The 24602-nt window shown below is 44.2% G+C and overlaps 1 protein-coding gene across 8 annotated transcripts; it reads right to left on the bottom strand.

Annotated features, from left to right (window-relative positions):
- Positions 1 to 433: 433 nt before the first annotated feature.
- On the bottom strand, positions 434 to 23294 carry upf2 (UPF2 regulator of nonsense mediated mRNA decay). 8 transcript variants are annotated; one of them, XM_020042904.2, is made up of 23 exons: positions 23190 to 23293; positions 21985 to 22359; positions 21070 to 21849; positions 20754 to 20914; positions 20353 to 20541; positions 19976 to 20131; positions 19242 to 19345; positions 18919 to 19004; positions 18361 to 18469; positions 18116 to 18229; positions 17892 to 18008; positions 16884 to 17069; positions 16565 to 16768; positions 15820 to 16095; positions 14693 to 14876; positions 10990 to 11150; positions 9749 to 9904; positions 9567 to 9665; positions 9300 to 9473; positions 2939 to 3080; positions 2697 to 2817; positions 1822 to 1868; positions 434 to 1669 (listed from the first exon to the last, which is right to left on the bottom strand). In XM_020042904.2, the coding sequence occupies exons 2-22, from the start codon at positions 22356 to 22358 to the stop codon at positions 1862 to 1864; spliced, it is 3900 nt and encodes a 1299-aa protein (XP_019898463.2). In that variant the 5' UTR covers position 22359; positions 23190 to 23293; the 3' UTR covers positions 434 to 1669; positions 1822 to 1861. The 8 variants fall into 8 exon arrangements, with proteins under 8 accessions (XP_019898463.2, XP_010885248.2, XP_019898460.2 ...); XM_010886946.4 differs by lacking the exons at positions 434 to 1669; positions 1822 to 1868 and adding an exon at positions 2080 to 2420 and having other exon boundaries at positions 23190 to 23294; XM_020042901.2 differs by lacking the exons at positions 434 to 1669; positions 1822 to 1868 and adding an exon at positions 2080 to 2420 and having other exon boundaries at positions 9300 to 9470; positions 23190 to 23294.
- Between the last annotated feature and the right edge of the window lie 1308 nt (positions 23295 to 24602).

Below are 24602 nucleotides of genomic sequence, written 5' to 3'. Positions count from 1 at the left end.
GGCGGCCACTGGTTTCACAGGGCTGGACTGCTGTCCACTCTTCAGACTTCAGCCAGCCCCAACAGAAAGCCTTTTCTTCCCCTCTGTGGGGGATGGGCTCGAGTGCGTGCGCGCGAGTTACCAAGAGCATCTAGAGTCTTGGCTACTATGCGTGTGAGCGAGTTGTGGTTTGGTCAGACGTGTTTTTTTTAATGTGTGTGGGGAGGGGATTTACGCAGTCAGGAAGGGAGGAAATGAGCATGTTTGCGGACCGTGATTAGAGCCAGCAGACAGGCACACCCACCCTCTACAACACACACAAACTCCCACCACCACACTACCTTCCTCTGGAATACAGATGCATTACGAACATCCTGAGCACCCTTTCATACATGCTTGGCAAACTATATAGGTAAAAATATCACGGACACAGTAAAAGTAGTTGAGGCGTGGGTCACAAACAGACAACCTTTACTGTAACACAGAAATTGGCTTACAGAGCTGGTTCAGAAAGGCCCATGCAGTAGAGAACTATCAATAAGATTCAAAACAGACAGAAAGCATCAAAAAATAATCAATCATCACTGAGTTTGACTCAGGAAGCAACAGCACTGATAAGAATCTGATCCACTTGTCAAGTCACTACAATACGGCACACAAATTCCAAATCAACGCAAACTGTGTATCACAAAAAAATTCAATAGATTTTTCATGAACATAAAGGAAACAACTAGAAAGCAAAAATGCTGAAAAAATAAAGAATATGTATTATGTTCATCACTTATATATACTAAAACTGGGATGCTAAAACGCTGGTCTCGTACCCGCCTCTGGGTCAGGGTCGTCACAGTTGCAGCAGGATCCTCCTAACAGCATGAGGAGGAGGAGCTAAGCGCACACTCACACTCAAGAAACGACACATCCCGCCCCCCTCCTCGTTACCCTGTTTAGTGAGTCGTTCCCTAGTTTGGTGACTCGGTCTGTGTCCTCTCCTCTACGTCTCACGTACCTCCTTTCAGAGCTGCTTTTTTTTTTTTTTGAACTGTGTGATTTAGTTAGATAGAGATAAAAAATAAAATAAAAAAAAAGACTGAACAACAGATTTGTTCCCAGTAAGAGAAGCACAGTCCATCTCCAAAGATGAGCCCTCACCCGTCCCCTTTTGCTTTCAACGCATTCTGTCCATTCCTCTCATGTTCTCCGGCCCGTGCGAGCGCTCGTGCACCTCAATCCCAATCCGTCACGGGACTGAAGGTTAGACCGCGGTCTGTTGTCCTGCTGCCCAGCTGTCTTGTCTGCGTCCGTGTCTGTCGGGTTCATACGTCCGTCAGCTGGTCAGTTGCTTTTTAGTTTATTTTGGTTTCTCTCGAGGCGTTCTCGCGTTTTTTCCGACGGGGTGGGGTGTTTGTGTGCGGCTGTGCTGGTGTCGTCCCGGGCGACGGACAGAAAGAAAGGGCTGGTCTCTGGACCCCCTCAGCTGGGTGAAGGGTGTGCCCCCCCGTCCCGTTGACGCCCTTCCTCCTTTGCTCTCCCTCAGGGGCGGGGTCAGGTGTGGGTGTCTGCACTTGCATCAGTGGGCGGCTGGCCGACTCACTCCCTGCTCGGGCGAGACTGATGGTCAGCTCCCTCTCTTGCTCTATTTTTTTTCCTCATTCGCTCGCTCCCTCGGCCAGACTCCTATTAGCGTCTCCTAGGGGACAGAGCAGGGTGTTACTGTGGGTGCTGTCTTCAAGAGTTCATTTAACACCACCCCCCCACCCCAAAAAAAAAAAAACATCCATCCCACGATCCCGGTCCTTAACTCCACCCATATCTGCCCATCCCCATTAATTTAATCAGTACCATCATCACTGCAGCTCCTTCCTCCATAGGTCGCAATGGTCTAGCGTCTGTTTGGAAGAGAACGTATTGTGAGTGATTGTCATCCGTCCAAACAACATTGTGCAACTTGCCACCAGTGTCACTTTGGCTTTTGTGAAACATTCAGTACATTCTAAATTTTGTGTTGTGTTGCAGAGTTGTGGGTCTAAACATGTAAAACAAAGTTCTTTAGTCACTCTTCTCAGAAAACAAAGACAAAGAAGACAAAGGACAAGCTACTGTTGTTCTGATGAATAGGCATTTTATCTTTATTTAACAAAAAAAAAAGAACAGGCAGTAATCTTTTTTACACAGTGTAATAATAAAGGGGGACATGTCTGCCTCAGATCAGAACTCTAATGCCAACATATTACGGTTTGACAGTTGGGAGATATTAGCTCTTTCTTGTGTCCACATAAGAATGCAGAATGGGTCAGTAGCGTGTCCGGCTGAGCTGGCTGACCCTAGGCTCCTGGCCCTCATATCTGCCATTTCGCTCCTGTTTGTCATGCCTCTCTTGTTTGGCTTGTCGCTCATGCTTTTCCTGCCTTAAATGTCTCTCATTTTTTATTTCCTGCTTTCTGTTCAGGTATGGATCACAAGGAGGGAAGGTTAGTAAGTCCTTGGACAAAATCCCCTTCTGATGCCAACCCTATTCCCACAGCAGAACACAGGCTGTGTGTATTTAGGTGTGGTAGAGATTAGGGCCTAAAACAAACGTTTAATTCCCCACTGTCCCAACTACTGTGGCAACATTAGGCTACTCTTCTGGCATTTGGCTGGTGGTCTGGTGCTAACTCCAAGCCCTGACGATGGGTGTTGTGTATTGGCTGGGCGGGTTGACGACTCAGTCTCACCTTCCTCCAGTCTTGAAGATGAGGTCGGCGTTAGGTGCCCCTTTGGGGTGTTGGTAGCGCGGGCGCCGCTCCCGGTTGGTGTTGGCTGGTGCGGGACGCTGGGCCAGAGACGCCATCATTTCTACACGGCACAAACCAGGGTTAACACAATGCTACACAAACCAACATTAAAAGTATAACACAAGCGCGATAGAGCTAACACGTTCTGCTACGGCCCTCCTGCTCTCCCACCCCTCCCAGACCTTGGTAGTCCTCTTGCTCCTGTCTCTCGTTGATGTCCAGAGTGAGCTTCTTCATCCTCATCCTCTCCTCCTGCTCTGCCTGCTGCTGGTTGAAGTGGTTGGCGGCCAGATGGGACGACAGAGGCACATTCAGGATCTTAAACTAGAAACGAAAGACAAAACAACCCACTGATGAACACTAATAACAGGAAATGTGAAAACGGGCAGATTCAGCATTGACACAAGGTAAGGATGACATGGTAACCAAACCAGACAACAGGACCAGTGGACAGTCGACTAAATCATAGCTGCTTTATGCTCTCATGGCTTACTTTACAACACTCCCTCTGATCACTAACTTACTCTCTTCAGCAGTGCTAAAACTCTAATGTGTAACCAGGAGGCCTAGGCAGCAGAGAAAGAGTGTATTTTGTGTGTGTGTGTGTGTGTGTGTGTGTGTGGGGCAGTCAGAGAAATGCAGCGCATGTGTGTGACAGGAAGCCGCTCCAGTTGGGGTCCAGGTATGTCAAGTAGAGGGGGCTGTGACGCCAGCTAACACACAATGGATAACTTTATGCCCCTCCGCAGAAACCAACTTCCAGAAGAGGTAAGTGTGCTTACCATGGGGGCGTGTGGAGACTAATCATCCATTAATGCGTTAATTTCACTGTGTGCTAGCAACAATGGCCGTTACGGCCAACGCATTTGTTTGCTCACAGTCCAATGTTTACAAAGGTTTTGTAATCAAGGAATGTCCTTTACAAGCAGATGTTTGCGGTGTTAAAAAGTAGTAGAGTAAATGGAGTTTAGTTTCCTTGACTTGATTTTATGGGCAGAGACAGTGGACACACCCTAGCACAGTACAAGAGCTGGTCTCTACCCCAAAACCACACATTCCAGCCATGGAGCGGACCTACATTATATACTTAAACTCAGCGTCAATATTATCGCTGGGTCAGTCTGACAGTGCTGACTCTGTAGAGGAATCTGACTGAACCAACAGTGAAGGAGACCTCAACAAGAGTGTGTCTATACTGTGTGTGTGTTCATGTGACTATACTGTGTGTGCATGTCTATAATGTGTGTGTGTGTGTCTACATACTGTGTGTGTGTGTGTGTGTGTGTGTGTGTTCACGTGTCTATACTGTGTGTTCGCGTGTCTACATACTGTGGGTGTGTGTGTGTGTGTGTGTGTGTGTGTGTCTACATACTGTGTGTGTGTCTACGTGTTCGCGTGTCTATACTTTGTGCGCATGTGTATACTGTGTGTGGGTGTGTCTACATACTGTGTGTGTGTGTGTGTGTGTGTGTATGTGTATATACTGTGTGTGTGCGCATATATACTGTGTGTCTGTGTGCATGTCTATACTGTGTGTCTGTGTGTGTGTCTACATACTGTGTGTGCGCGTATATATACTGTGTGTGTGTGTGTGTGTGCGCATATATACTGTGTGTGTGCGCGCGTGTCTACACTGTGTGTGTGCGCGCATATATACTGTGTGTGTGCATATACTGTGTGTGTGTTCACGTGTCTATACTGTGTGTGTGTGTGTGTGTGTATATATATACTGTGTGTTCGTGTGTCTATACTGTGTGTGTGTGTGTGCGCATAAATACTTTGTGTGTGTGCACGTGTCTATACTGTGTGTGCACGTGTAATATTAGAATTAAAAAAAAAAAAGATGTGGAAAAAAACATTTGCGGTAGCAGAGGTTGTCTGGCTGTCTGCTTTGCGAGTGGGCGCGCTAGCGCGCCTGACGGTACAGATCCATATGTCCGACACAACTGAAGCGTGGTGTCGCGACGTCATACAGCCATGGTTGATGCTCCACGCCCCTGACCAGCAGCTGATTGGATGAACGCGTGATGTGGGTCTGGCTACTCGAGAATTTCAACAGTGTCATGGCGGCTCGTTGAGAATACGATCTCGTAATTTACAAAAATAGTTAACTGAAACATGTTTCTGAAAACATTTTAAGCGAGAAGTAGGATGCAGTTGCTCAATCGGTCTTCATTTCACCTCAACAAAGGTTAGTTTGAAAGATATTCGTCTACTTCTCAATCAATCAATCAAAATGTATTTATAAAGCGCTTTTTACAACAGCAGTTGTCACAAAGTGCTTTACAGAGACACCCGGCCTTAAACCCCAAGGAGCAAACAACAGTAGTGTTGAATTTCAGTGGCTAGGAAAAACTCCCTAAGAAGGTCGAATTTTAGGAAGAAACCTAGAGAGGACCCAGGCTCAGAGGGGTGACCAGTCCTCTTCTGGCTGTGCCGGGTGAGATATTAAGAGTCCAATTGGAATAATAAATACATTTCTCTGGGCTAAATCCAGAGTATATTTGATTTTAGACTAGGTCAGAAGTATGACCAGGTGGACAAGGACAGGAACAGAAACGGTCCCCCCAAACCAGGTAATCCGCAGGTGTGGACCAGGACCTCATCTCCTTCTAAAGTTTAAAATTGGAGGAAACTGAGAAAAGTTAGTAGTACATCCCTCATGTCCCCCAGCACAATAATATAGCAGCGTAACACCTTGGAAACTGAGACGGGGGGGTCCGGTGACACTGTGGCCCTACCCGGGGGAGGCCCCGGACAGGGCCCAACAGGCAAGAAATCAATCCAACCACATTGCCAGGCATCAACCAAAGGGACACCCAGCGTACAGCCCAACTGCACAAGTGCGCAATAGAGAGTCAACAACAAGCCAGTGACTCTTCCCCCGAAGGGCATTGGAGGGAGGGCATCCCAGTGGCGACGAGAGCCCACCTGGCAAGACAGCAAGGGTGGGCAGTATCAAGCCTACTGGTCACCTTCATGTCCCCGGGCCAGGCTACACCTAATTATAAACCGTGCTGTAGAGATGAGTTTTTAGTAGACACTTGAAAGTTTGCACTGAGTTTGCATTTCTAACCATAATTGGCAGATCATTCCACAGGAGTGGAGCTCTATGAGAAAAGGCCCTGCCGCCAACTGTTTGTTTAGAAATTCTAGGTACAATTAAAAGGCCTGCATCTTGCGATCTAAGGTTACGTGTAGGTATGTATGGCTGGATCATTTCAGCAAGGTAAGTAGGAGCAAGTCCATGTATTGATTTATAGGTTAAGAGTAAAACCTTAAAATCAGCCCTAACCCTAACAGGGAGCCAGTGTAAGGATGCCAGGACAGGAGTAATGTGTTAAAATTTGTTTGTTGTAGTTAGGATTCTAGCAGCTGTGTGCAGCACTAATTGAAGTTTATTTATTAATTTGTCTGGATAACCAGAGAGAAGAGCATTGCAGTAATCTAATCTAGAAGTAACGAAAGCATGGATTAATTTTTCTGCATCAGTTTTTGACAGAAAGTTTCTAATTTTTGCGATGTTTCAAAGATGAAAATAAGCAACTCGAGACATATTTTATATGTTCTTCAAAGAAGAGGTCAGGGTCAAGGGTAACGCCAAGGTTTTTTACAGTTTTTTGGGATACGACCATGCAGCCGTCAAGGTTCACAGTGAGATCTGCTAACAACGCTCTTTGTTTCTTGGGTCCTAAAAGGAGCAGTTCTGTTTTATTTGAGTTTAAGAGCAAGAAATTCTCTGTCATCCACTTCCTAATATCTGAAACGCATGCTTCCAAAATAGCTAATTTAGGGGCTTCTCCATGCTTCATTGAAATATATAACTGTGTGTCATCAGCATAACAGTGAAAGTTAATATTGTGATTTCGGATTACATCGCCCAGAGGGAGCATGTATAGAGAGAAAAGTAATGGGCCCAGAACCGAGCCTTGAGGAACTCCAAAGCATACCTTTGACTTGTCAGAGGATATGCCATCCACACTAACAAACTGATATCTTTCAGATAAATAAGATTTAAACCAGGCTAGAACATGTCCACGTAGCCCAATATTGGTTTCCAGTCTCTCTAAGAGAAGGGAGTGATCAATAGTGTCAAAAGCAGCACTAAGATCAAGAAGCAACAGGACGGATGCGGAACCTTTGTCTGAGGCCATTAGAAGGTCATTTGTTACCTTCACGAGTGCAGTCTCAGTACTATGATGGGATCTAAAACCGGACTGGAATATTTCATAAATGTTTTTTGTCTTTAGGAAGGCATTCAGTTGTTGGGAAACACATTTTTCTAAGATTTTTGAGAGAGTATTTTTGAGAGAGTATTTTTTTAGAAGAGGCTTAATTTCCGCAATTTTTTGTGAGTTTGGTACGCATCCGGAGGAAAGGGAGCAATTTATTATGTTCAGCATTGGCTGACCTAGCACAGGAAATAACTCCTTAAGTAATTTTGTAGGAATCGGGTCTAGCTGAGAGTTTGTGGGTTTAGAACTCATTACAAATTTTGTAAATGCGTCGAGCGATACGGTATCAAAAAATTCAAGTGTCCCCATTGACACCTGATCAGGGAGGTTCCGGAAATTTTTTGGACAACTGAGATTTTTAGGACCATAACTATTTAAGGATTCAGTTATTTGTTTTCTAATGGTGACGATCTTTTCATCAAAGTAGTTCATGTATTCATTACAACTAAAGTGAAGACCCACTTCACTTGCTAAGCTTTGCTTTTTTGTTAACTTTGCAACTGTATCAAAGAGAAATTTTGGATTGTTTTTGTTCGCCTCAATCAGGTTGGAGAAATAGGCTGATCGAGCAGACGTGAGTGATTTTCGGTATTGTACTGTACTGTCTATCCAGGCTAGTCTAAATACTTCAAATTTGGTGGAGTGCCACTTTCGCTCCAATTTTCTGGAGGCTTGCTTAAGTGCTCTAGTATTGTCGGTGTACCAAGGAGCAAGTTTCTTGTTGCGTATTTCTTTAGTTTTTAGTGGTGCAACTATGTCTAATGTATTTCGCAGTATTGAGTTTAGATCCTCGATTTGATCGTTTACAGATTTATTTACTCTGTCATTTATGAGCGAACCAGTAAGAATATCAAGGAATTTATTTGTAATCCGATAATTTATAGTACGGCTTTTGAAACTCATTGTTTGGGGGGCAAGTGGATTTCTTGTTTTAACAGTAAATGTAATAAGACAGTGATCCGATAATCCAGGATTTTGGGGGTAAATTATTAGATCTACAATATCTATTTCTCGTGACAGGACTAAGGTATGATTGTGGCAATGTGTTGGACCTGTACTTCTACTGGATACTCTACAACTGTGAAACTTCAATTAATGTTAATATTTGTTTCAATCACTGAATGAAGCCTGCTATATTTGGGACAATAGTCGCAACCTTATATTGCTTGCACAAAACTCTTGATCAGCATTCAAAATGTGTTTATTGTTGTTCATTTTAAACCGTTATTGCGCAGAGAGCGTGAGGGCGAGAGAGAGAAAGTGCTTGAGCGAGCGAGCGTGAGGTCTGCGGTCTTGGTCATCATTTGATTTACTTGTTTTTGTGTAGGTAATACGTTGTCAAATATGTTTAAACTCAACTACTTGTATAGGTAGTCTATTTATGTCTCTTTGTATTCATTTGTCCTCTTATTGACATAATGCGCATCATTGACAAAAAGCGCTTCATTGACAAAATGCGCATGCGCAACCAGATGTTCGATTAGTTCAAATATTGTGTTTTTTAAGAGGGAATATTCGAACATCATTTTTGAGGAATTTTGACAGCCCTAATATACTGTGTGTGTGTGTATACTGTGTGTGTGTGTGTGTGTCTATACTGTGTGTGTGTGTGTGTCTATACTGTGTGTGCGCGCGTGTGTCTATACTGTGTGTGTGCATATACTGTGTGCGCGTGTGTCTATACTGTGTGTGTGTGTGTCTATACTGTGTGTGTGTGTGTGTGTGTGTATATTCTGTGTGTGCACGTGTGTGTGTACATACACTGTGTGTGCGTGTCTACACTGTGTGTTTGTGTGTCTATAGTGTGTGTGTCTCTATACTGCGTCCACGTGTCTATACTGCATGTGTGTGTGCACGTGTCTATATACTGTGTGTGTGTGTGTGTGTGTGTGCGCGCGCGTCCATACTGCGTGCACGTGTCTATAATGTGTGTGTTAGGACTGGGCGCTATCAACAATGACAGTATTGTGAAGTGGACCCAATGACCTCGATATACACTGCTAAAAAAAATTAAGGGAACACCTTAATCACACATCAGGTCTCAATAAAGGAAATATATTAAAGATCTAAATCTTTAACGTAAACGACGATCAATGGAAACCAAAAATCACCAACTGACTGAGGACTGGATTCAAACTCACACTGAAAATCAAAGTAAACAGTTGAAATCACAGGCTGTTCCAACTTGGGTGAGTTTCATCACGGCAACTCAATGTGACTCAGTAGTGTGTATGGCCCCCACGTATCTATACTGGGTGTGTGCGCGAGTCTTCACTCTGTCTGCACGTGTCTGTGTGTGTGTGTGTACCTGCTGCTTGTTGCCCTTGCGTGTGAGCATGACAAACTGCATGGTATCAGAGATATCCGCCTCTCCCTCTCCTGGGCAGACGGGTCCCCCCGGGCCTTTCTTCAGCTGGCTCTTCAGCTGCAGGGGGATGGCCACGTCCAACTGGTGCACCTTCACTGCTTCTCCGCTCCGCTGCTGTAGGCAAATAGACAGGCCTCCTGTTAGTGCCGCACCACCAAACGACAGGATGAGTACAGACACAGACTGGGGAACGGGAGATGACGCCACCTGCAGGTTCTCCAGCATCATCTTATCCAGAGCCTGGATAAAGTCCTCATCCTCAGCGCACGCCACGTGCTTCAGGCCGCCACCACGAATGGTCACCTCCTTAATGACAAGACTGTTAGTAACACGGCCCACACACACACACACACACGCGCACACACACACACACAATGACATCTCGTTACATTGTTCTCCTCATCGGTCTCATTCTCCTTGTTGGAGTCGGTCAGATAGTCAGTGTTCTCCTCCTCCTCTTCCTCCCGATCCTCTTCCTCATTCTCAGACCCTTCCTGGAACACACAGCAGGTTCTTAGATGGAGTGTGTGATTGTGTGCTTGTTTCTGGAAGGCAGAAAAACAAAAAGTAAACCTGGTCTGCCGTGATAAAATGCACAAGAAAATAGGTTAGGCAACCTAGATTGATCAGTCATGCTTTCGTAATGTGGAGTCAACACATACATTTTGCAGCATGAATAGGTGACCCACTTAGTTACACATGATCCAGCTTACCGGGCTTCTGTCATCAGATTGCCCCTTCAAAAATAAGGATGAGGGCCAAAGTAATGAGTAAATGTGTGAGATGTACAGATAACAGCCAAAATAATGGAAATACCAACAGTGTCTTAATGGGAGCTGGGCAACAACGAACTGCTAAGAAAAGCTGCAGTTGGCTGTGGAATAGATAGAGTCTACAGTGTCTGGAACTCTATTGGAGGTTGATACCAATCTTTCATGGGAAAGTCCAGCATTTGTGTGTTGATGGTGGTGGGAGAAAAAAAGCTTTTCCAGTTGGGTTAAGATCAGGTTACTGAGACTGTCATGGGACATCGCAAAACATTAGCAAGTTGAGCAGTCTTTGTCACTGAAGATCCTGGCAAACATGGCGCAATACTTACCCCTCTTTCAAAAGCCACCAAGATGTCATCTAGCCAAGGGAAGCCATAGTCTTTATTTATAGATGGCCCTGAGCTGGTTTTTCTCCAAGCACCTGCTTTCAATTTAGTTTGTGTCCCTTATTGAAGTATTTCATATATTTTAGCACATACCTACAACATCATAGTACCAAGACTTTTTAGTTTACATTCAATTCCCTGTCAACCATTTCATGAGCCAAAAAGTTTGGCCTCATTTTAGATTTGTACTTATACAATACATAGATTATTAGATAATAATTGTGAATGATTATAAAACGTCATTGGTAACAACCAATAAACAACACCATTATAAAACTAGCTGCATATTAAACACTCCTTGATATTGCCGAAATGCCATTCTCTTTGGCAATGACAAGGAGTGGCCAGGACTGGAATGTTAATTAAAGAGACTAGTACTCAGGTGTCCACCCATTGAAACACTTGTGGCTTGGAATGTGGAATGAATTGAAATTAAATGAAAGAAAATTTAATCGGGATGAGTTTATGACTCACTTCTTCCTCTGGCTCGTTCATCTCGCTCTCGTTGCCCGACTGCTCCTCTGTGTCCGCCCCTCCCTCTTCGTCATCATCGTCATCATCCTCATCTACAGTCTCCCCTTCACTCCCCAATGCGCTGGAGGGCCGGCCGTCCTTCTGTCCATCATTGGCCAGACCTGCCGGGCGCACGCAAACAAATCTTCACTGGAAAGGCGCAACATATGGTGGCAACATAAATTCTTTAAGCTAGACAAAAGGCATATCAATTTGCATAATAGTAATGTATCACTATTAATCGTTCTTAACAAAGAAGAATAATAAAATAATTGTGTAATTTAGTCTATTAGTCAAAAGCTCCTCTCGTGAGCCACAGTTCCATGGTCTGAACAGTCTTTTCCCCAGCACTTTACATAATAGATTACAAAAATGTTTACCCACAGATTATATCTCCAACTACTTGAAGTATGTCTAGCAATAAGAACAGATTTACACAAACAACAAGCTTATTTTGTTAGAACCCTTTCGGTTTGAACTGCAGGACTGGGAAGTCATTGTAGTTAATGAGTGAGTTAATGACATTCACTAAAATTGAAAAAAGCTGCTTCAACAGAGGAACAAACAGGGGTATAGCGAAGGTCCTCGAAAACCACTGGGCTGTAGAACTGCTCAGTTAGGCAGGGCACATCACGAAGCAGAGGAATGCCTTTATTGCCTTATCCAGGTTAAAGGATAAAAGGAGCAACAATAAGCCCACTGTTTAGCCGCAGGCCCTTTATCGCCCACAACGTGCACACGCATGTGCACACGCATAGTCGAAAGCATGCTGTCAAATTCCATGTCAACACCTTAAAAACCTTGAACAATGCTCTGTTTCTGTTAATACAAACGGCATGTATTTATGGTTGCTGTGACTCAGAACCCATTCCACCTGTTAAAGGAATGCTTCCCTGTTCCTGCCTTCATCTGGGTGTCAGTACTGCTCGATTGTTCATCTATCTCTGTCCATCTGTTTTTCCTATCTTTGGTTTTGTTCTCCATCAGATACTGATCAAGGTCTATTTCATGTTTTAGATGGCCACACATTATAGCAGATGTTGCTGTGGGTGGAAATGAACGCCAATGTCTCCACTCCTTAAGAATGCAGTTAGTTCAATAAAGCAGATACTCTTAATCAAGAGAAGCGCCACACAAGTAGATATAAAAACATACATTTTGAAACCATGATCTAACTAATGGAAAGTTGATAGGTTAATTTGGCAATTTGCCAAAACAAATGTGCTTTCACACTGTTTGTGTGTGTGTGTGTGTGCGCGCGCGCTTTAAAAGTCGATTTAAAAGCAGATATACAGTTAGAACAGATTGACGGCCTGGGGGCAGACGTCCCTCTATCCAGATTATGATGCTTCTGAACAGTCTCTGATAGATGGTAGCAGCGCAAATATCCCATAGATGGCTGAGGATCATGACGGCCTTTGTGGCTTTTTCTGCTGCGCCTGGAGTCCTGGAGGGCTAGAACACCGCCTCCAACTGGGTTGGGTGGACTTCACCACCCTCTGATAGACTGTGGACTGAACAGTTGTCATACCGGCAGGTTACGAAAACTCTCAAAGCACATTAAATAAGGGTGAAATGGCACATTTTGGTCAGTCTAAGGGCTGAAATGGTGACCTGTCACCACGCTACATCTACCTGGACAAATTAGTATTACCAACATTTGAAATATATATTTTAGACAATACTTAGTAATGGATAAAGAGACAACCTTGGCATTTTTTGGAATTGCAATAAACTACATAATATACTTGGAGTAAATATGAATTACTACCAATTTCAGGAATCTTTAAAACTCTTCTGTAAAAATTTAAATTGAGATCCCTTAAGGTACTCAGGACTTGGACAACACCAAGGATTGTAAATAAATACTGAAAATAATATTGAAACAATTTATAAGAGTAAAAAAAAAAACATTTCCTCATTATTCTTAACCGTGGAAAAAGTGAAGTGTCAGCGACGGACAAAGGTAGTCCAGATTTTCAGGAATCCCTGCACTAGGAACAATCCAGGATTGGCCACATTGCAATAGCAGGTGGAACAGGGCAAAGCTATGAGCACATCTTGACAGATCATGTCATTGGCAAGTCATTCAGGTTTGGATTCATGCATCTTAAACCCTAAATACTGTACATGTGTTTGTGGAATTATCCTATGCGATGACAACATTTAAGCATACGTGTATGACTGGTAGTCTACAGACCTGACTGGTGTGTGACGGGTATGTGAGTCAAAGAGGACTATGTTTGTGTGTTATGAGGGAGTTCAACCTGCCTGGCAGGCAAACAGACAAAAGACAGACAGAGAGCAGAGGCATCATGGGAATGTAGCTAAGCAGGGAGAACAGAGCGAAATCCTGAAGAGATAGCCAATACTGATACTGTAGCGTGCGCACACACACGTGCACACTTCCGAGGCCTGCAGACATAGACATGCACTGTAAACAATAGATGTGAGAATAAACTTTAACAACCTTTTTGGATACAGGTTTAACAACACAGAGGGGGACTAAATTCCACAAAGACAGTAAAACCTGATAAAAAGGAAATTTGTGGCTAAGGGGTTAGGTTTGGGGTAAAATGTACAGTGGGGGTTACCGTTAGAAGTGCGGTTTCTTTAAGGTAAAGGTATTATTATAAGTTATTATGGGTTCGGTTTAAGTGTTAGGGATAAAGTAAGTTTAAAGGCATAAAGTTCAGACTGTCCTCAATGGATTCTTTTTTCTCCCCAGGCCCAGTGGGGCTGGTTGGTTTGAAACTTACTGTCCCTCCTTCCAAAAGTTGTAATTAATCAGTGTTACAACATCTAACCAAATACCTTTGTTACATAACATGTTTAATTCTTCATGAAGTACTTTCGGGATATATAAAACATTTAAATGTCTTTCATGACATTTAATAAATTAATAAAAAAATAAGTCTAACTGGTCTGTCTTAGTTACTAGGTATGTGGTTTTTATAAGTCTTGCAATCATCCAATGGGAATCTGCCTTTAAATTCCTGATCAGTACGACCAGCCACCAGCTTGGCCGTCATGCTGACCAGGTGATGTTTGCTATTTCCATGGCTGGTCCGGGACTGTTTGTGAAAGTTGTCAGTGCCTTTGTCAAAAGACCCACATTTGTCCGCTCTTGCTGGAAACTTAGGACAGATGACAGTACATCTCATTTCCATCGAAGCCTAAACAGGTATATTATTTTTTTGCACTGAGGTAAAAATGTTTGCTTTCGTTTGAGCTCGTAGTGACCCTTCGCTGCCTTCACTTGAGTGATTTGCGCAAGTTTTGAAATGTTTTATTGAAAACCAATACCAGACAACCACGCGTCACATCACTGCTCTGGTGATGTGACTCTTGACTGGCCAATAGCGCGGGCAAAGAGGTGCAAGGTAGTTATTTGTGCGTGTGCCAGATTACAAAATAACTGGAGGATCTCGAGCATATAATGAGATTATTATCTCAATGCTTTTTGCAATGGCCCGATCGGGACAATGACCTGCTGGTTTTATTAGTCCGACTTCACTTTTTCCTTCGTGCCACAGTTATCGTCGAGCCCTGGTTTTGGCCAGTTAGGTTCAGGTAAACGTGAGGGTTAGGGTTAGGCGACAGGAAACGTGGATTTCTGTTTAGGGTACAAAATAAACCCATGCCATGGACCTCTAGCGCTTACCCAGTTTGACCAGAAATTCCCTCTCCAGCTCGTTGACCTGCCTGGTGGATTCTTCCAGTGATGTGCAGAGCCTCATCTTGGGCCTGAGCAGTTCCAGGGTGTCACTGATCATATAGTCGATGTCAATGGGGAACGGGTGCTCCTTGCTCCACACCTCCACACTCTTCTTCCACCAGATGTACCTCTGGAGAGAATCCCTTTCATTACACAACTCTCAGTGGAGGATACAAAACACGATCATAAAAACATTTACAACAACTGGCAATAAGACACCGTCTGGCATTTGAATGAACCTCCACCACATCATTGTCAGGGCAAACAAGTAGAAAGCTACAGAGACTGTGATGGCAATTTCTAAAATTCCAAAGTTCTATGAAAATGGTAGGTAAGACAAGAGAAATCAATTACGCAATAAACGGTTTTAATCTTGCTTGCAAGGAGAAAGTATACAGGTTACAAAGTAACGGTGGATAGTTTCTAAATAAAAACATCATTTCGACAGTATTTATTACATAGGAAAAAGGGGTGTGGTAAGATGCTGCCATCTGTTTCATGTCAATCAAACACCTTTCCCTTTGTTCTATCACACACGTCAAATGCTATCTTCCCCCACCTTATCCTTCCTGCCATGTTTACCCAAAGGTTCACACCAAGGACAGCTCTCCTTCCCGCCATAAATACCTTCTTCAACTTAAAGAGTTCTTACAGTATCTGGACAGACAATAGATGCCCCCAATGCAAATACCAGGTCCCACACATTCCTGTACCTATCTTAACAGTGGGACTCTATCCTTTATACAATCAGAATACATTGTATAAGAAATTTCCACAACAATCCATCCTCTTGATACCATGTCAAACCTTGGTATCAAACCTTAAACAGTTCACTCATTAGGATGTAGACTGCAACAAAACAGTACTCTTTAACAACATGACCCAGTCAATATTATTATCCTTAGTGATTAGAGAACTGAACAAATCTGAAATGTCTGAATCCTCATTTACATTCTTCTAGATCATTAAGAAATTTCCACAACAAGACCTCAAGGGTTTTCACTGTGCCTAGGTCATCTGAAATGAAGAGATAAGAGGAGGATGTGGCAGACAGGGAAATGGTGCAGACTGACCTGGAAGTAGATGAGGAAGCAGTCCAGCTTCCTCTTGCTGGAGCCGCGGTCAAAGTACTGTCCGCAGGTATCTAGCAGGGTGCAGACCATGCGGATGCGGAACAGGTGTTCGGGGGGGTCCAGGGGGCTGGGGCTGCCGTCCGAGTTCACCCCGAACGAGATGAAGGAGAACAGGGTGCGGAAGATGACCGCTGACTCCACCATGCGGTAGTTGTAGAGCTCCCCCAGGAACTTGGCACTGCTGATCCGACGCTGGTTGAATTTGGGCTGATTCACCTGCAGATGACAGCCAGAAAGGATTGAGAGTAAGGGGAGATAAGAAGGGTGATTCAGAAGGGGCACACGGACAGACAGACAGACGGGTGACACAATAGCACTGGTCCCAAAAAAAAGGTGAAGAGTACCGACATGCTGTTCAAACATTGTTGCTGTGAGACGCAAATCCCATACAGAAACATGCAGTCGGACAGCTTTTTAGGTGGTAAACAACGTCGCCCCAGCACTCAATCAATCAAGGAGATAACCATCCCTCTACTGCTAGATGTGCCTTTAAGTCATTTCACAGATGCTGTTACCCAGACTAACTTTTATTAGCAAGTGCATACATCCCTACATACAAGTCATCTTCTCACATTCCCAAATGAACACCTGAAGGCAGCCAGCTCCAGCGACCAACCTGGTCATCATCCCCATTCCCAGAAACCGTCTCGCATCCCCAACCCCCCCCCGGGCCCCGTGTGCAAACCTCCATGCCCAGTCGGATGTCCTCCAGCACGCCGTCCACCACGTGGATGCCCACGTCCTCCTGGTAGGCCACCAGACCGGCCAGCAGGTTGGCCACACAGTGGATGCTGTTGTACTTGACGTTCCAGATGTTGACCATGCAGCAGATAAGGTAGCCTTTACACTCCGGGTCCTGCCAGGGGAGTTTACGCATCTGCCTCAACACCTAGGGCGTGGCAGGGAGGGGAGGGCCGGGGGGGAAAAAGCAACCAACGTCATGCCGCAATCTTTCCACGATGGGTTAACCGCGCCCGTGTACATGCGGTGCTGTGATAAGGTACCTTCTCCGTGGTGACCTTGGAGAGGTCCTTGTAGAGGAGCTTGCGGATGTACTCCTGCAGCGGGGGCCTCTTCTTCCTGACCGTCTTCTCCATGGGCGGGGGGTTGCAGTAGTAGTAGGCGTTCTCCACCATGGTGACGTAGCGAGCGTCCAGGTGCTGGGCCTGCTTCTTACGCATCATTTGCTCCTGAGACCCAGGAATATGCGAAACACACAAAGCCTTCAAAATAGAGCAGAACACAACCAAAAAGCCCTCCCTACCGTACATTATTATGCCATGAAGTATATACCCTAAATAGGCTGCCTGACCTTTCCATCAAGCCTTGTTGCATTTGGAAAACTTACCTAAAAAGTCCAAGACCATATGACAGTTGAACTGACTGTAAATGATACATTTCACAACAATAGCTCTTCTTTTGTGAAGACTGAAACCCCAGAGAATATAGCAGATGTATTAACCTTGTCCAAAGTAGTTCGGGACATAAAAGATGGATTAATAGTGTTATATTTCAGATTAGACCATGATTTGGGCCTCCTGTTAGTAAGCTAAGACTCTCCCTGGATGACACCTTTGGGGAATTCCATTTGAGCACCTGACCTGTGTGTGTGTGTGTGTGTGTGTGTGTGTGTGTGTGTGTGTGTGTGGGTTAGGTCTTACTGAACGAATGGGGACCAAATGTCCCAAAAGTATAGTAAAACCGGACCTTTTGCCTGTCCCTGTGAGGCAAAAGTCAATTTCCGGCTCAGGGTTTAGGTTTAGGGTCAAACTTACAATTGATTTTATAATTAGAATTGGGGTTTCTTTAAGGTCCAGGCGTTGTTGGTTAAGTTTAGGGTTAAGGTTAGGCATTACATCTAGGTAAAGTTTAGGCATAAATGTTACTTTATTGAGGTTAAGGTTAGGTTTAGGGTTAGGTTTAGGGCAAGGGATCATACAATGATGCCATGAGGGTAGCTGTACAAACTTGTGTGTGTGTGTGTGTGTGTGTGTGGGTGTGTGTGTGTGTACCAGAAGTACGCTTGTCCTCAGGTGGGAGTCCGGGGATCTGAAGAGGAACCGTCCACATGTCTCTAGCAAGGTGCATGCCATCTCTATGTGGTGGTGGGAAAAGTCTGACAGTAGCATCTGCAAGGCATCACACCGACACCATTCAGTAAATTGATATGACAAGGTAATACTATGACTGTAACAGTGATAGCATAGCTTCCAGGAGAAAAAGAACAATGGACTACCTTAAGACAATGCAGAGTATCCGTTTTGGAGAACATCTTGAACTTGGCCAACTCGCCCATAAACCTGACAGTTTTATTTTTCGTTTCGATGTTGATCTGATCCTTTTTCCGGATCTACAAAGAAACATGGCAGGCATTTTCTAAATTTTAATTCAAGACTGTTTACTAAATCCATTTTAAATAATATGACATTAAAGGCACTATACATTCTAACATAGTTAATATTTGTAAGTCGTGGGACCTACGTGGAACCTGAAGTCTCCTTTAAGAATGGAGCACAGGTCCTCGGCCACATCGGACATGCAGGGGTGGAGGGTAGCCACTAGACGAGAGTAGAAGGGCAGCAGATCCAACCTAAAACAACACAACACATCCATGACAATGGCTTCACAGTGGCTTGAGTTGCGTTGACTTAATTTTGAACGACTTGGAGCAATGGAGCAACAGCACCACCTTGTGGAGACAAGGACAAACACACTCCAACACAGATCAATACATGATCAAATAAAACATTTAAAATCTATCAATTGCTTTATTTCAGTGGTTGTTTGGTATGCAGAACAGACACTCACTTTCCTTACATATATTTGCAAGGCTTTTATCAACAACAGGGATAGCAGGGAGTGAATTGGAGAGAGCAGTGTGGAAACAGGTACTGAATCCTGGTCTTCGGTGGGGAACAGAGTATATGCTTGGGGCTGGGAGTGTTACCAATGGACCACTTGCTTGACATGTTGTTGTTTTGAAAACATGTTTTTATTATAGATAGACATGTTTCTGCCATTTGTGTACGCAGTCTGTACCTTTGCCTGGGGACAGTGAAGAGAGCCCGGACCAGCTTCCTCCGGTTAGACTTTGTGTTCATGTTCATGCAGAAATCCATGGCAGCCTGGGAACCAACACACACTCAGTCAGCAATACCTCTGCGCTTAACTTCCACATAGACTACCAATCACTACTGTCCTGGCTAAAACATTTTACAAGCTGATTATATACACCCTTCTAGTGTGTCTGACATGCTGACTTAATGTCTGTCTCGGTGTGAGTGTCTGTGCACGTTCGTGTCTGCGCACGTTCGTGTCTGCTGGTTTCTTTGTGTGGATGTGTGTGGGGGTTCTCTCCTTGCCTTGTCTATGAGGTCCCTGTTGACACAGTTGGGGAGCTGTTGGATGAAAGCGTCCACAATGAGCTTCAGGTGGGACCCTGTGCTGGCCTCCTCATCCTCTTGTTCTTCACAGTGACAGGTAGAACACAGTGAGACATCGTGCACCAAACATCTCGTGAGCTTAACATAAAGCAGTGGTTACCAGCGCTTACCAAAATAGCGTACTTAGTAAACAGAATCAGGGTTTTGCAAGTAACCTCTCATAGCAGCAAAATGAGGTTATATTACAGAGGGGTCTCAGTATTCTTCCTAGAACTGTGGCTCTAACTTGTTAAAGGTTTAACCTAGAAGATATTATAATCCCCTTCCTGATGGACTCCAAACACCCACACATAGTTATAAATATATACGGTAGATGTACAGTAGACTCTTGAATGAATTTGATATATACGGAATACAAGGAACCTTGTGAATGACTGTCTGGTTTCCACATGCAGAGCTACACACCTCGGTACAGTTGATTAGCCCTGACCTGCCATGAGTTTCCTGGACCTCTCTCACACCCTAACATGTTCCACGGAAGAGACAGAAACACCAAGACACCGTCCATGTCAAAAACCAACAACCTTTCCTTTAACTCAAGGTTGTCATCCGAGATAGATAGATTATTCCTGTCACCTGTCATAACAGAGAGCTGGCTGTGCAAAGCGCGGGGTGCGGCTTGGCGGGCAGGCTAGTGGGAGGGTAGAAAATACCTTCGTCTTTACCTTGCTCGTCCAACAGTTTCTTGGCGAGCTCTGCCTCATTCTCTGCCTCGTCCGGCCCGTCCATCTCCAGGGGGTCGTCAGCGATGTCCAGAGCTTCCAGCTCCAGCTCCAACTCCTCCGTGGTGGCGGCAGCATCTTTGGCCTCTGTGGACACAGCAACAGCAACAAAAGCGGGCTGAGTTCCACAGTGTTTGGGTCCACATTTTACTGACCTTGTTGGGGACAACACTCCCTCACCGAAAGTTACACAAGGAGCATTTGACCATGAGGAAAGAAGCCATTTCTGGATTAGGGGTTAGGTTTAGCCTAACAAGTTCTAATTGGGGTTAGGGTAATTTGTTTGGGTATGGGGCAGGTCTGCGTACCTTTAGCAGCAGCCTCCTCTTTTTCCTTGCCCTTCTCATTATCTTTGAACAGAATGGCAGGAACAAATGCCTTCAGGTCGACCATGTTCTCGTAGAAGTTCCTAGCATCCTCGTCCTCCCAGATGCCCCCCTCCAGGTCATACTCCCCAGGCTTTCCAGGGGTGAAGATGTCGATTCCAGGACCATGCTCTTCGACAAAGAATGCAAGAGAGACAGTCAGGTAGTCACCCACAAGCTAACGAAACCGTAAACAAAAAAATATAGAGAACATACTGTTTCACAAAATGATAGCAATAAGAGTTCATAAACACTCAAAAGCACAAGAAATAGCGCAGTCGTTCCACTGATCGAGCAGTGCTAAAAGTGCAATAACGGACATTATAGAGTGGTAATTATTCTACCTTCTTGCACAGTCTTGTCCTGTGGAAGCTCTGGCATGTTCTCATCCAGCAGGTCAGCCAGAGACTGAGTGTTAGCCAGTAGCTTCTGGTAGGACGTGGCAAACTCCTCGTATTGTTTGTGTCGGTCCTCACTCAGTTCCCCTTTGGAGTGGAGGATGCGCCTGGAAGAAAGACAAACCAGAGGTGTCAGTACACCCTAAAACACGTGGGCACGTCACTCAAAAAGAAACATCATGCACTGCAGCAGGAGTACACACTGCAATCAATAATCCAAGAGAAGAACTGAGTCTGTATAGACTGGCCTAGTCAGCATCACCTGTTCTGCCTCTCAATGTTCTGCAGTTCGCGGTGGTCCTTTTTCAGGTGTTTAGTTAGTGAGGTGAAGTACTCCCTCAGCAGGTTCTGGAAGGGCTGCTGCTTCTCTGTGTTGATGATCTCACTGGGAGGGAAGGTCAGGCCAAACTTCTCCCGTGCAGCCTTCACCCTGCGAGGCACCAGTCCAGCAATGTCGTCCCCGCAGTGCTTGCAGAAGCTGATGACCACTGATACGTGTGTATGTGTCTCGCGGTCCGTCCCAATTATGCTCTTCAGCTGCTCGTAGATGAGTGAGAGGCCCTCCTTGTCTGTGAACAGGCCCACAATGGTGAGTTCTGCGATGAAGCGCAAGTCAGTGCGCAACTTGCTCACATTGGGCGCCTTTTCCTCCTTGCGCGCCTCAAAGTGCCTCTTCCAGGCCTGAAGAAGCAGAGGAGCAAATTCAGCATACCGCTGGTGGAAGAGGGAACACAGGTGCACGGCGCAACCCACATCAGAGATCTTCAGTTTGGCCTCCACCACCGAGCCCACCGCCTCGCCAATGTATTTGCTGAGGTTGAGTGAGCTGAAGTCGTTGGAAAGGGCGTCACGCTGCTGTTCAGTCAGTGTGCGCAGCTTCTTGACGAATGCTGTGTTTTTCTTCAGGCTGGAGTCTAGGCGGCTAAAGAAGGTCTCCTCGGGACGGCATTCGTGGGCGTTTTGGTTGCGTGCACGCAGCTCCTTGCGGCTCTGGTGGCGCTCCCAGGCCTCTTGGTGCAGCTGATGGCCTTCCTCCTTCTCCCTGGTGGAAAAAAGGGGGAGAATTAAGTTAGCAATCATCTGAATTGGAGAAAAAAACCAGATGAAGCACATAATTTATGACATTGAGGGCACCTAAAATTTAACATGAATAATGATGGTGTATTTTATCTCTTACTTGAGTTGAGCTGCCTCCTCTTCACGCTGTCTCTTGGCCTCCTCTTCCTGAAGTTTCCTTTCCTGCTCCTCCTGCTGTATCTTGTCCTCTTCCTCTTTCTTCCTTTGCTCCTCCTCTGCCTTCTGTTTCTCCTCCTCTTTGCGTTTTCGCTCCTTTTCTTCCTTCTTTCTCTTCTCTTCTTCCTGTCTCCTCCTCTTCTCCTCTACAGCCTTACCACTGTCTTTCTTTCCACTCAACTTGACTTCATCCTTCCCTTTATCCCGGGAGGAGGCCGGCCTCCTCTCACCATCCCGCTCTTTCTCCTTGTCCTTGTTACTGAAGGAGCTCACCTCTTTCTCATCCATGTTTACTGATCTCTTGCGCTCAGCAGGCATTCTAGGAACAAAATAAGAACACAGTTCCAGAAGCCTTTTTATTAACAGCTAGGAAATCTTAATGATTAAAATAAAGTTTGAAATAACGTTAGTCAATTAAAACATTGAAGATACGGTTGGATAACTTACATAAGCAGTTACACATTCTTCAAAAAATGTACACGTTATGTGACTCACGGAACTAACAACCTACTAAAAATATTATTATTCAGAACCAGCCGTTGGCGAAATTGTCACGAGATTGAAAGTAACTGAAGCTCAGCATTCCAATAACAACGAACGCTAACAATAACTAAATAGCTAGCTAAACTACGTTAAACATACATAAAGCCTCAACCATTACAGCGGGCAAATTAAATGCGTTAAAGTCCGTTATTCCTTTCCTCCTCAATTTCAGTTATTAAACATAGTTATTAAGGTCTTGACATTCCTGGCTGAACTAGATAGTTACGACGCACGTATAACTAACATTAGCATAATGTTATGCTAACATAGCACAGTTGCTTGCTGAACGCACGTTAGCCAAATTAACAAGATTGCATCCGGTTAATTAGAATCATGTGCAACACACTTTGATAAACACCTACTTGGACAAAAGAACACACATTAGGTTAAAGTTACATTGCTTGCTAGCTAGTTAGACAGGAGCGTTAGCTAACTGGCAAGCTAACTCTTGTTAGGCCGCTTGGGAGGGAACAGAGGTAAACAAATGGCTTGTAGTTCTAACATCGTCCATGTCAATCGTTTGAATGAACCAGCAATAAGCGACAATATATTAGTAATTATTAAATATATTTAATTGTCGAATATTGTGGAAAACGTAATTATTACCTTCAATTTCTATCAACATAAACATCGGACTTGAGTTAAAAAAATATATATATATTTCCCTGTGAGAGGAAGGACCCCTTAGACTGGGCTCCAAAAATTATGCCTAAAAAAAATGTATTTCTTAGTTTACTAAATTGATATGCAAATAGAATATTGTTAAGACATTTACAGTTGTCAGTACTATTTTATAAATAGATGTATACAAAAGATATAATTCACTCATATAATCATAATACGTTTATTCAAACAGGCAATATACACATTTCTTCACGTCCAGGACCTAAAAAGCTTTTCGTCTGATTTCCTAATATTCAAAACTTTTGTGGTTTTCGTATTGTTGTTTCTTCCCATGGTCCATATCCATTAGATCCTTTATAGTGTTTCCAGATTTCTATTAATTGTTTCCTATAATTATTGAGTGTCGTTGTTTTGTGTAGTTATAAGTACTGTGTAAATGCGTAGTTAAAATAAGGATCAATCACTGACCTATCATTACCGTACAACTCTGAATATAATTTCAATTGTGCACTCCATTAAATGAATGTGTTGCTTAGATGAATTCTTATGGCGTGTAAGACCATTTTGCCGTATTCTTTCAGTTGCAACCGTGGCAGTACTAAGCGTCTTCGGAGCAAATAGCATAAACAAATTAATATAAGTGAAAAAGTGAAACATCAATGTGCATGTGAAAGGACTCCATTGTTGTGAGTCCTTGTGCTGTGTGAATATTTTTATATGTGCTAAAAAAGAATTACCTTTAATTGTCCAGCCTACTGCTTTTTCTGAATACACTTGGTGTCCATGTTGGCAATGGACCCTAACCTTTAATCTGAACACTGATGATGTTGAATGATTTGTGATTAACAAAATCGCCTTCACACTTATCCAGCAATGCTGTTATTGTAATATGGGTGCAATCTATGGAACCGATCACTTTGGGGAACCCTATGAAAGGAGTATACTGCATTAAATATACAACAACAAACGTCATATAGGGTCAACATTATTTGTACACCAATCAGCCATAACATTATGACCACCTGCCTAATATTGTGTAGATCCCCCTTTTGCCACCAAAATAGCCCTAAACCATCGAGGCATGGACTCCACTAGACCTCTGAAGGTGTGCTGTGGTATCTGGCACCAAGACGTTAGCAGCAGATCCTTTAAGTCCTGTAAGTTGCGAGGTGGGGCCTCCATGGATCAGACCTGTTTGTCCAGCACATACCAAAGATTGGATTGAGATCTGGGGAATTTGGAGGCCAAATTGTACATCATTGAACTTGTTGTGTTCCTCAAACCATTCCTGAACCATTTTTGCTTTGTGGCAGGGTGCATTTTCTTGCTGAAAGAGGCCAATGTCAGGGAATACTGTTGCCATGAAAGGGTGCACATGGTCTGTAACAATCCTGA

This window comes from Esox lucius, chromosome 23, assembly GCF_011004845.1.
Source record: "Esox lucius isolate fEsoLuc1 chromosome 23, fEsoLuc1.pri, whole genome shotgun sequence".
Taxonomy (NCBI): domain Eukaryota; kingdom Metazoa; phylum Chordata; class Actinopteri; order Esociformes; family Esocidae; genus Esox; species Esox lucius.
Note: the sequence above shows the minus strand (reverse complement) of the source record. Positions and strands in the feature narration are given on the sequence as shown.

Excerpts from the sequence above, each read along its gene's own strand:
- upf2 (XM_010886946.4), bottom strand. The coding sequence starts at position 22,358 with ATGCCTGCTGAGCGCAAGAGATCAGTAAACATGGATGAGAAAGAGGTG. Across the intron at positions 16,769-16,883 it reads CCAAGGTCACCACGGAGAAG|GTGTTGAGGCAGATGCGTAA; the intron begins GTACCTTATCAC and ends GCCACGCCCTAG. Across the intron at positions 9,905-10,989 it reads TGAACGAGCCAGAGGAAGAA|AAACAAGCACACAATCACAC; the intron begins GTGAGTCATAAA and ends TCTGCCTTCCAG.